The sequence below is a fragment of the Leptodactylus fuscus genome, chromosome 4 (assembly GCF_031893055.1).
Source record: "Leptodactylus fuscus isolate aLepFus1 chromosome 4, aLepFus1.hap2, whole genome shotgun sequence".
In the NCBI taxonomy this organism is placed as follows: Eukaryota; Metazoa; Chordata; class Amphibia; order Anura; family Leptodactylidae; genus Leptodactylus; species Leptodactylus fuscus.
The window spans coordinates 175,296,678-175,309,692 of NC_134268.1; the positions used below are offsets into that span (position 1 = coordinate 175,296,678).

The window sequence follows — 13,015 nt, forward strand, 5'->3', positions numbered from 1 at the left end:
GAGCACCCCCCCTCTATGACATCCCTACTCCTATAAGAGTGGACCCCCCTCTATGACAACCCTACTCCTATAAGAGTGGACCCCCCTCTATGACATCCCTACGCCTATAAGAGCGGCCCCCCTCTATGACAACCCTACTCCTATAAGAGCGGCCCCCCTCTATGACATCCCTACTCCTATAAGAGCGGCCCCCCTGTATGACATCCCTACTCCTATAAGAGCGGCCCCCCTCTATGACATCCCTACTCCTATAAGAGCGGACCCCCCTCTATGACATCCCTACTCCTATAAGAGCGGCCCCCCCTCTATGACATCCCTACTCCTATAAGAGCACCCCCCCCTCTATGACATCCCTACTCCTATAAGAGCACCCCCCCTCTATGACATCCCTACTCCTATAAGAGCACCCCCCCCTCTATGACATCCCTACTCCTATAAGAGCGGCCCCCCCTCTATGACATCCCTACTCCTATAAGAGCGGCCCCCCCTCTATGACATCTCTACTCCTATAAGAGCACCCCCCCCTCTATGACATCCCTACTCCTATAAGAGCGGCCCCCCTCTATGACATCCCTACTCCTATAAGAGCGCCCCCCCCCATGACATCCCTACTCCTATCAGAGCGGCCCCCCCTCTATGACATCCCTACTCCTATAAGAGCGGCCCCCCCTCTATGACATCCCTACTCCTATAAGAGCGCCCCCCCCCCATGACATCCCTACTCCTATCAGAGCGGCCCCCCCTCTATGACATCCCTACTCCTATAAGAGCGGCCCCCCCTCTATGACATCCCTACTCCTATAAGAGCGGCCCCCCTCTATGACATCCCTACTCCTATAAGAGCGGCCCCCCTCTATGACATCCCTACTCCTATAAGAGCGGCCCCCCTCTATGACATCCCTACTCCTATAAGAGCACCCCCCCCCTATGACATCCCTACTCCTATAAGAGCGGCCCCCCTCTATGACATCCCTACTCCTATAAGAGCACCCCCCCCTCTATGACATCCCTACTCCTATAAGAGCACCCCCCTCTATGACATCCCTACTCCTATAAGAGCACCCCCCCCTCTATGACATCCCTACTCCTATAAGAGTGGCCCCCCCTATGACATCCCTACTCCTATAAGAGCACCCCCCCCTCTATGACATCCCTACTCCTATAAGAGCGGCCCCCCCTCTATGACATCCCTACTCCTATAAGAGCGGCCCCCCCTCTATGACAACCCTACTCCTATAAGAGCGGCCCCCCCTCTATGACATCCCTACTCCTATAAGAGCGGACCCCCTCTATGACATCCCTACTCCTATAAGAGCGGCCCCCCCTCTATGACAACCCTACTCCTATAAGAGCGGACTCCCCTCTATGACATCCCTACTCCTATAAGAGCGCCCCCCCCCATGACATCCCTACTCCTATCAGAGCGGCCCCCCCTCTATGACATCCCTACTCCTATAAGAGCGGCCCCCCCTCTATGACATCCCTACTCCTATAAGAGCGGCCCCCCTCTATGACATCCCTACTCCTATAAGAGCGGCCCCCCTCTATGACATCCCTACTCCTATAAGAGCGGCCCCCCTCTATGACATCCCTACTCCTATAAGAGCGGCCCCCCTCTATGACATCCCTACTCCTATAAGAGCACCCCCCCCCTATGACATCCCTACTCCTATAAGAGCGGCCCCCCTCTATGACATCCCTACTCCTATAAGAGCACCCCCCCCTCTATGACATCCCTACTCCTATAAGAGTGGCCCCCCCTATGACATCCCTACTCCTATAAGAGCACCCCCCCCTCTATGACATCCCTACTCCTATAAGAGCGGCCCCCCCTCTATGACATCCCTACTCCTATAAGAGCGGCCCCCCCTCTATGACATCCCTACTCCTATAAGAGCGGCCCCCCCTCTATGACAACCCTACTCCTATAAGAGCGGCCCCCCCTCTATGACATCCCTACTCCTATAAGAGCGGCCCCCCTCTATGACATCCCTACTCCTATAAGAGCGGCCCCCCTCTATGACATCCCTACTCCTATAAGAGCCCCCCCTCTATGACATCCCTACTCCTATAAGAGCGGCCCCCCCTCTATGACATCCCTACTCCTATAAGAGCGGCCCCCCTCTATGACATCCCTACTCCTATAAGAGCGGCCCCCCCTCTATGACAACCCTACTCCTATAAGAGCGGCCCCCCTCTATGACATCCCTACTCCTATAAGAGCGGCCCCCCTCTATGACATCCCTACTCCTATAAGAGCGGCCCCCCTCTATGACATCCCTACTCCTATAAGAGCGGCCCCCTCCCTCTATGACATCCCTACTCCTATAAGAGCGGCCCCCCCTCTATGACATCCCTACTCCTATAAGAGCACCCCCCCCCTCTATGACATCCCTACTCCTATAAGAGCGGCCCCCCCTCTATGACATCCCTACTCCTATAAGAGCCCCCCCTCTATGACATCCCTACTCCTATAAGAGCGGCCCCCCCTCTATGACATCCCTAGTCCTATAAGAGCGGCCCCCCCTCTATGACATCCCTACTCCTATAAGAGCGGCCCCCCCTCTATGACATCCCTACTCCTATAAGAGCGGCCCCCCCTCTATGACATCCCTAGTCCTATAAGAGCGGCCCCCCCTCTATGACATCCCTACTCCTATAAGAGCGGCCCCCCCTCTATGACATCCCTACTCCTATAAGAGCGGCCCCCCCTCTATGACATCCCTAGTCCTATAAGAGCGGCCCCCCCTCTATGACATCCCTACTCCTATAAGAGCGGCCCCCCCTCTATGACATCCCTACTCCTATAAGAGCGGCCCCCCTCTATGACATCCCTACTCCTATAAGAGCGGCCCCCTCCCTCTATGACATCCCTACTCCTATAAGAGCGGCCCCCCCTCTATGACATCCCTACTCCTATAAGAGCACCCCCCCCCCTCTATGACATCCCTACTCCTATAAGAGCGGCCCCCCCTCTATGACATCCCTACTCCTATAAGAGCGGCCCCCCCTCTATGACATCCCTACTCCTATAAGAGCACCCCCCCCCCTCTATGACATCCCTACTCCTATAAGAGCGGCCCCCCCTCTATGACATCCCTACTCCTATAAGAGCCCCCCCTCTATGACATCCCTACTCCTATAAGAGCGGCCCCCCCTCTATGACATCCCTAGTCCTATAAGAGCGGCCCCCCCTCTATGACATCCCTACTCCTATAAGAGCGGCCCCCCCTCTATGACATCCCTACTCCTATAAGAGCGGCCCCCCCTCTATGACATCCCTAGTCCTATAAGAGCGGCCCCCCCTCTATGACATCCCTACTCCTATAAGAGCGGCCCCCCCTCTATGACATCCCTACTCCTATAAGAGCGGCCCCCCCTCTATGCCATCCCTAGTCCTATAAGAGCGGCCCCCCCTCTATGACATCCCTACTCCTATAAGAGCGGCCCCCCCTCTATGACATCCCTACTCCTATAAGAGCGGCCCCCCTCTATGACATCCCTACTCCTATAAGAGCGGCCCCCTCCCTCTATGACATCCCTACTCCTATAAGAGCGGCCCCCCCTCTATGACATCCCTACTCCTATAAGAGCGGCCCCCCCTCTATGACATCCCTACTCCTATAAGAGCACCCCCCCTCTATGACATCCCTACTCCTATAAGAGCACCCCCCCCCCTCTATGACATCCCTACTCCTATAAGAGCGGCCCCCCCTCTATGACATCCCTACTCCTATAAGAGCCCCCCCTCTATGACATCCCTACTCCTATAAGAGCGGACTCCCCTCTATGACATCCCTACTCCTATAAGAGCGGCCCCCCCTCTATGACATCCCTACTCCTATAAGAGCGGCCCCCCCTCTATGACATCCCTACTCCTATAAGGGGCTGTTACTAGGCGATATCTCTCTGGCCCAGTATTGCAGACAGCGGGGAGATGCAGCATCAGTCAATGATCCGGTTGCTAAGGCAATCCCAGGCCTCCCACAGCAGCAGCAGCTGGTGCAGACAAGCCCTTGAAGCAGCGCTCGGTTGCAGCCCGGGGGTTCACGTCTCACTGTCCCTAGCAGGCTGTGTATATTATTATATATTATTAGCCCTGCACACACAATACCACAGCTCGTAGTCACAGGATATAGCAATGCCTCACACACCCTCTGACCTAAATACAATAAGAGCAGCCATACTACCTCAGCCTCTACCTGCTGCCATCTCATTAGCGATAGACAGCCATATTACCTGGAAGACCGCGCTCACCTGTAGCGCCCCGCCCACTAACCCTGCCATCATCAGCGACGTCATTTATCGGTTGCCCCCACGTTCTCCGCCCACTGTCGCCTACCCGTTACGTCGGGTAAGGACCGTTCATTGCCTCCCCCTCCTTCCATACAACATTATAAATAAAAGAGACTGCAAGGACAAGCAGAGAGTCCACACCAAGCGGACGCGGCCCAGCGGGCGCCACCAAGCGGGGATTAGCGCGCAAACAGCTTCCTCTGAAAATGTCTTGTCGCAATGACGTATGACGGCCGCAAACTCCGCCCTTTCCCTGCAGCCAATCAGCGTTGTGTTCGCCCGGGGTTTGGCGGTTACGCTGTGGAAGGAGGTGTCCGGGGAGCTGCGCTGTGTGGCTGAATTTCAAGGAAGGAGACGGCACAACGAGCAGGAGTAGGAGGAGGAGTGTATCCCCCGCTCCGGCCACCCTCCATCGCTCGCCCGGTGCGGAGTGTGACCCGCTGGTATAGGCCGGACACGGTCACCTCCGACTCCCTCCCCCGAGGCTGGAGGAGCTGCATGCTGGGGGAGGAGGAAGCCTGACACCCAGCAACGCTCTGCGCACCATGGTGTTCCTGAAGCTGCGGGAGCAGGTGAGAGGCGGCCCAGGTTACCCGCTGCCGTGTGCCTGCCATGTAGTGCCCATGTGTGACCTGTGATATTGTGCTAGGCAGAGTGCACTGGGAGGCGGCATGTGCCAGGCCAGTGCGGTAATGACATGCGGTTCTTTTTTTTCCAGTCTTCCTTATTGCCATCTCTTCTCCTAGGAGGGTTGTGGGTAATGGGGCACATGGTGGGGTGCGGTGCTGCTGTTATAGGGTGCACTCAGTAAGGTTGGGCATCCATACTGGTGTATCCTATGGCGCCACCGCTTTTATTGTTTTGGGTACTGTATATAATCGTCGCCACATCATGCATTGGCATATGGCGGCTGCTGCAGTACGTGCTGATGGGTGGCATGGATACAACAGGTGTGCACTGAATCTCTTCTAATAAATGTCACCGCTCTTACACTTCTATCATTGCACAAGTTACTGGTTGGCGCTATAGGAAATGGGAGAATAGTGTGGGCAGCGTCTTGGCTTCATTACTGCCACCCGGCGGGATCTAATAGTTTAGCGACAGGTGCTGCCCAGGTAGCCTGGCAGAAGATTACACCGCTCCACCACGGGGCACCCATTTTCTCCATACATGTAGAGGATATAGTGTTTTGCATGTGGTGGACTCAGAGAAACCTTCTGCTGTTCCTGATCATACCTGTTATAATGTGGATTTAATGGGTATAAGATGTGTACCGGTTAGGTGGCATTGTCACTGTTCACAGGGGTGCGGCTTTTTGAGCACCAGTTTCTTAAAATCAAGTACCCTAACGTGTCATGGGTGACATTCACTGTAAATACAAGGCTGATGGAGAGGAGTTTTCTCTGATGTTTATGAAACTTTTTATTCCTACCCTCTGGGGAGGTTTGGGCCTAAAGCCTACAGACAATACCATGTGCTCCTGTATTGTTAAAGAGGATCTGTCACCTTCGCTGACATGTCTAGATTAGTAAATCCTTGTCAAGCCTATAAAATAGTTGTCGAGCATTTTAGAACTGTAAGGCAGGGCTCACATCTGCGTTTGCTGTTTATTCAAAATCAGTTTTTGAAACAGTCTCTAAATCCTCAAACTGTTATTGAACAGGTCCTTTTAAATCCCATTGATTTCAGTGAGTTGTAAAAACCATCCACAGGTGAGCGTTTTGAGCATTTCTGTCTAATATTTACTCTTTTGATAACAGAATAAAATAGGACTTGCAGAACTTTTTTTTTTTTTCTATCCAAAAAAATACCAAAAGGATAACGGAATCTGTTTTTGTTTAACATTGAGTTCTATGGAAGGTGGACACAAACCAGTTGGTTTGGAAGCTGGCGTCTGACCATGTGCAAGTGTGAATCTAATGCCAGTCATACTGTTCCTAAGTTATTCCTCCTAGAAATTTGTCCATAACTTGACAACTGGGTGTTACGGGTTGGTGGTTCTTGTACACGGAGAGTGAGCACACACCATACGGTCAGTACTAGGCTAATCTCCACCTGATCCGTAACCCACCTCCACCTGACCCATGGAAGCTTGTTGTTGCCCACTAATGTGAATGTCTTGGGGTTCAAACTCAGCTTTCCAATGTCAGGCGGCGTAGGGGCATATTCCATGTCAAGGGGAACAATAGTGCCCTGTTCTAAAAGTGTTAGTGCTATTTTTTGTTTTTATTTAGGTAACGTTTTTGTAATTTACATGGCTACATTCTTACAAAGGTCTGCAAAATCATGTCCCATTTGCTTTGCTTCAGTATGTCATCTGTAGTCACAAAAATATTTGTGTGCTCTCTTGCACTGATATGGGTGAGTCTGTGCTGCAAATATGGAATAGAACCTGTTCCATATAGTTCTGGAAAGTGTCTATGGCCCAGACACTGATTTGTAAAACAATGGCTGCGTGTGGGACTGTATATTATCTGCAATTATGTATGTTTATGCATGTTGTCTTAGAGAATCTTTCTCCTCCCGACGCACATGTGGTTGTATATACCGCTAGAAAGCTGATAGTTCACTGAATTCACTCAACTGTTGGGTTTCATATTCTGTGCCCCCAGTGAAGAGCTATCCGCACCAGTACTGTAACTCTTCACTGTCAGAAGGGCGTTTGACAGTCAGACGCTACTGTGAGGGAGGGCGTTCCTTCTGACGGTGAAGAGGTACGGTACTGGCACCGAAAGCTCTTCACCTGGGGCACAGAACGTGTATGTCGTCTTTATAGTGTGTTACATAGCATGTGCCCCAGGAGGTGAAAGGTCCTCTTTAATGTATTTCATTCCTTTTAGTAGAAAACCGTTCTCCATAGCCATGCTCTATATAAGCCTTACCAGGAGAGTCTGTCTTGTGCAGTGGTATTTGATGTGTACACATGTAGCTGTTGCTGTGGGGAGGGGGCTTGAAATGGCTGTATCTCTGGTTTTATACTATCTAGAGCAGTGGTTCTGGGGTCATATGAAAACTGAGCAGAGGTTCAGCATCTATATGCTACCAAGATCACAGTTCTAGCCACAAAAAAAAAGTTCATTTAAAAACATATGAATTGATCCATACCAAGGTTCACGTTCTCAACTGTGTTTTTTAACTAGCTGAAGCCTGTACTGTGATTTTGGTAGCATATGAAACTTGAGAATTTCAGCTCTGCTTTTGACACCAGCATCACTGTTCTAGGTGGTATAAAACCTTTCTGCAGCGGCTTCATCCACTAGAAATACAAATGGACAGCCTCCAGTTGGTAGGTGCTGGGGAGAACTTTAGGGCCTGTTTTCTGCCAAAATGACATAGGATAAAAAGTATAAGACAAAAATGTTCTCTGAACAGTCCTACCCAATAACAAAAAATGAGGCAATCTCACAGCGTTAGAGCAAAAGATGCTCAATAATTTTATGTTGAATTTACTAAAATAGAAAGGTCAGGGGTGCTGGTCCTATTTCTGGTCTGTAATAGGGTACCTGCTGAACGCTGAATGTTACTTTATCCTGGTTTTATTCAGATATCTATGTAAAATCATCCATGTTTCATCGACCACAGACCATTTTTCCATATGTGTGTTCAGTCTGTGCGTCTGTGGAGAGTTTGGGTTGGCAGACAGTGGTCTCCAGGTCAAGAAGTTTGTGCCTTAGCCAAACAGACTGAAGTAGAGCCTATTGTAGTAATGGTTGTGTGCATTGTAGCATTTGCCACAGATTGTACAATGTTTTGTAAAGAGTGGAATGGACAATGATCTCCAGCATGCTTTGACAATCCGTGGCATGCTCCGATTTCCATGCAGAATTTTTCTGTTGAATACACTATCCACCCATAATATATTATAAGCTGCTACAGATTTGCAAGGAAAAACCTGCACCTTTAAGTCTTCTGTCTGAACATGTGCCTATACATCATTTATCTTGCTTGTTGCTTTCGGATCTATACCTGCTGTCCGTGTGAGTGTATATAGTGGGGATTGTATCCGCTGCCAGTGTTGGCAAAGCCTCAGATGACAAGTGACACAATCTCACGTTTATTTTAGGCCAAAGTGAGAGGGACAGAATTAGACAAGTCTTAAGTGTTGCGCTGAATCTGTAAGAATACATGTTGACGTCAATGTACTTTTATGTACGGCAGAATATTCTTCTTACATGCTGGATTTTGTGACCATTCAGCAATGTTGAGGCAGATGATTTGGTTCAGGATTCTGCATAATTCATGTATTACCTGTTTGCTCTTGTTGTTGTTTGGGTTCATGCCTGTGGTGTGACAGGTGCATTTCCACTGTGTTCAGTCACCTGAATGTACACATGAGCTCCATGCCAATCCCTCACATTCACCTCCATTATTTACAAACCTGCTCTATGAACCTTACATTGGTTTTTTTTTTTTGGCTTCCCTGACATCTGGTTTTCTCTAGTGGTAGCATTGGTCTGCTTTGTGTCTAGGCTTTTCCTATAATGCATTGCTGGTTTCTTGCTAGTCTTATATTCCTACATTTACATTTCACTTTGCTCTGTACATTCTGCACCAAGGCTGTATGGCCACCTGCGATCAATGCAAAAGTCTATTAGCATGGTGTAGCTTTCTTGTGATTGAAGTCACTCAGATTACTTGTTCTCCCAGTGACTCTGCAGTCAGTGACACCATCTCAGCACTGTTGTGTGACTGTTTCAGCTTCCATTGACAATTATGGAGTACAATTGCTATCCAGCATTCCTGACTGTGTGCTTATGTAACTTAACGTCTTGCCAAGTATAAAGGTGTGCCATAAGTTGTTTAGCAAAGGCCTTAGAATATGATCTTTGATCTTTACTGTTTTCCTATACAAGCCTCAGTCAGTCCACCTTGATGATATAGTCATTGACATGAAAATGTTACGTGTCTTTTTATTTATTTTTTCCCCTAAACATGTTTTAATGAAAATCGCATTAAACGGTGTCATGTATATGCTAATACGTTAAAGTGGACGTGTCACACTTTCGGCAGGCGGGAGTCTTAGGGTTAATTCACACGGAGGAAAATGGTGAGGAATTTGGTGTGGAATTTCAGCGCTCAAAAAAAAGCTTCCCATTGACTTTAATGTGTTCCTTTTTCTGCTTAAAGGAACTCATTGAAGTCAATGGGAAGCTTTTTTTTTCTTCAGCATTGAAATTCCTCACCATTTTCCTCTGTGTGCTTGGCCCTTACATTACTTCTAGCGTGTTTTGGGTTTTTTTGTGCTAGATTTTAAAGAGGACCTTTCACACTTCAAACCCCCCCCAACTTCAGTTCTTAGCATCTGTTCATACATGCTGCTACACTGATTCAGTTGGATTTTTTTTTCTTTAGTTCCCCCACCGTTCCTGAGTAATTGTTGCTTTTAATTTGGGTGCCTCATATCCTATTTAGGCGCTGCACTCTAAAGTGGGCAGTGTCAGGCAGGAGCATGCAAGGAGGTGTGATTCTGAATTCTGACCACCTGACTGTACAGAGCCTAAGCAGTATACTAGGCAACAAAACTAACTGTACCAATTGCTCTGGAGTGGAGAAAGAGAAAAAAAATCCAGTTAAGGTGGTATTATTGGTCTGGAACCTATTACCTCATCAGTGTGATTGGGAATAACGTTGTCATAGTGAGTTATGGTGCATTGAGCTGCCAAATGGCTGGATCAGTCCAGAATCTGAAACTTGTATAAAGCTGTGAGTTCAGTATTGTAGAGATCCAGCCGTTCAGAAGCTCATTCCAACTCAATATTATGCAGTTAGTTCCATTAACAAAGCCCAGTTCAGTGTGAGAAATATGGCCGACATATAAACCGTTTCCTGATCAGAGTTCAGGCCATATTCACATACCTATTTCATGTTTTTGGGTTCCAATTTCAGTGACTTAGCATAGTTGACCAGAAACAGCCAGTGCTGCTGCTGCCACTTTACTCTAGTCTTAGTGATAGACCCGACATCAGCCAGATGTTGGTGGCTTTTTTCCAGCAATGACCCCACCAGTATCTAAGATGAAAATTGTATAGTTTTAAATGTATTTATAGAATGACAAAAGCACATGAGGTATATGGTATACAGTACAGCAGTGAACAGGATGACAAAGGGTGTAAGAAGAGAGACAATCAGAGCATAAAATGATGAGGTCTATAGGTCGCCTATCTCAGGCAGGCTAAAAGTGCTAGCTATAGCATTAAAATCTTAGAAAGAAGCTTTGAGGGCTATAAAAATAGCACTGTCTCTTCTGGTATGGTCCTACACCTGAAAGGCGGGGGTCCAAAAGCATGATCACCGCACCTAGGGGTTATAATTGTAGACAATATGACAAGCCTAGGATGTTTAACATATTGATCAAGGGGTGTCAAACTCCTTTTCACCTAGGGCTACATTAGCTTTATGGTTGTCTTCCAAGGCTTAATTTGGCTGTATAAACGTCTCTATGCCAGTTATGTGTAGTTACATTCATAGTCCATTGAAAGCCACCGTAAGGCTGCTGATAACGTAATGGTGCCAGTGTCCCCAGTACATAGGCAAAATGTCATATTGGTGACTCCCACAGGTAATAATTCTCCCTACCTACCCCAGATTACATCCCATAAAGTCCATGCCACACACTTCTGTCGAATGTCATACTCTCCTCTTCTTTCTGCAAAGTGCTGATGCCGCCCGACTTTGCACCTCTTCTGTTGTCCTGCTGCCTACAATGTGACCTGCAATATGGTGTCGGAAGCGATACTATAGAGTGGGAAACTGGTCAGAAGCACATTAAGAGTAGTCCACAGCCGAGCCACATCAGCGCTTTGCTGGAAGAGAAGGCAAGTATGAAATGCCCTATACCTGGTGTTCAGGGGCAAAGTGGTAGGAGTGTACATTCCTCCCAGTTTCTATCTAATCTAGATGCAGCTAAGAAAAGCTTTGGTCCTTGTTGGAGGGTTTTACCAAAACCCTGGTAAATGGTCTGGCTGGAGAATGGGGGATTGGGTGTCTCTACTCCATTCAGCCACTCCAGGTTTTGGGATGTGTGAGGTTAATTCCTGGTATCCTGAAATATGGCTCTCTGCTCCTGGGAAGCTGCTTGCGAGATAAAACTGCTGTATATTGTGCCCTGGGTGCTGTGTAGTAGGCCCAGCTTTCACTGGTGTTGTAGGTGGTGGCTGGACGGCTCGGATTTTATTTTTGTATTGTTATTGTTTTGATTTGCTGGAAAAGTTCTAATAAAGCTGGTTGCCGGCAGTTTCACCACACTTGGCCGGACTCAACTTTCTTTACTGTGTCCAAGTTGCTTGTCTATCTGAGGAGGCGACGATCCCTGAGCTAAACCCCTTAACCTGGAGACAGTGTAATGAAGGGGTTTGCTGTGCCCTACAGCGGTTTGTTCTGTCTTTAGCTGGAAGGTCCACAGCATTCCCCAGATGTAGAGTAGTGGGGACCTTCCAGACTTTTTGTCCCCGGCAGTATGACCCCCTTTTTATGCCCCATTCAAGATATGACCATCAGTTGATGATTTACTTGCCTATCCACATCCGTTTTCAGGTCAGCCTCTGCTGCCAACACAGGGGCGCGCTATATCCGACAGTGGAGAACGCTGGGACATATCGTCCTGTGTTCTTCAGTTTTGTGACATAGCATGCAGCACCACCTAGAGACGGAAATGAAGGCTGGCCTGGACAGAAACCAGGATAGGTAAGTAAACTAGTGGCCACGATCTATTACAATAATTCAGTAGGTAGCTATCACCTCAGGTCGCTTCATTGCAGCTGTGGGCCTTGTGTTTGACACCCGTATATTAATCTAAGAACTTTAACAAAATGTGCTGGCTTAGCAGGAATCTTCTCAAACAGCATGATTGTATTATTACGCTTGATGACCTCTGAAACTAAGAGGTTCAGCATCTTCCATTTGGATGCTGTATGGATTCTAGCGGACTTCAAGTTATTCTGAAATAATTTTTAAGGCGCGTACAAGAGGCAGAAAGACAGACTCCATTTAAAGGGGTTCTCTGGGATAACCATCAAACCCTACACTAATCTGAACACCCTTCCCCCTCCTACTTTCTAAATTACATTATTAATCAAGAATGCCTATTTAGCCACACTTTCTGATTTGTCAGGTAATGATCCATTTTCCCATTTCCGTAAACAATCGTCAATATTACTGAGAACTCTTTAAAAGTTTTTGCCATAAAAATGATTTATCCTCTGTCCATACTGATTGGAGTTCTGACCACTGACGCTTCCATAGATCCTGAGAATGGGGTGAGGATTTACACCCCCACTATGAATTAAGCTGCTGTGGACAGCTTCATTTGGGAGCACTGGAGCTAGTAGAGTGCAATACGTTACCGATGTCTACCACTCCCATAACAAATACATGCAGCTGAAGGGTCTCTGCATTTATTGTGGGGGTAAACCCTCCACCCTTCTCAGGACCTGGGAGGTTTCAGTGTTTCCACCAATGAGTGGTTCATCCTCTCCTATGTGGATAAATAATTTGTGGCATAACCCTTTTATATTTCAGAGGATTTCTACTCTAATATGAAAGCCATATGTTAGTAAATCAGAAGTTACATCAGTAGACAGCATCTGTTTTACACAATTATTGGCATGATTTTTATTTTGTTGTAGCGCCTGTTTATATTTTCTTTACTCAGCAATTTCGTTAAATTTCTGTTTAGTTGAGGCAGTCACTTTTGCAAAAGTGACAACTGGAAGGTAAGTCG

General features: G+C 47.8%; 1 protein-coding gene across 1 annotated transcript in view; it reads left to right on the forward strand.

Moving 5' to 3' along the window:
- Window positions 1-4,566: 4,566 nt before the first annotated feature.
- The window catches only part of ANKRD28 (ankyrin repeat domain 28), a 113,259-nt gene continuing 104,810 nt past the window's right edge, over window positions 4,567-13,015 (forward strand). The window contains exon 1 of the mRNA XM_075271413.1: window positions 4,567-4,868. Coding sequence (XP_075127514.1) covers window positions 4,842-4,868 — 27 coding nt within the window. The 5' untranslated portion in view covers window positions 4,567-4,841. The remainder of the gene's footprint in view (window positions 4,869-13,015) is intronic.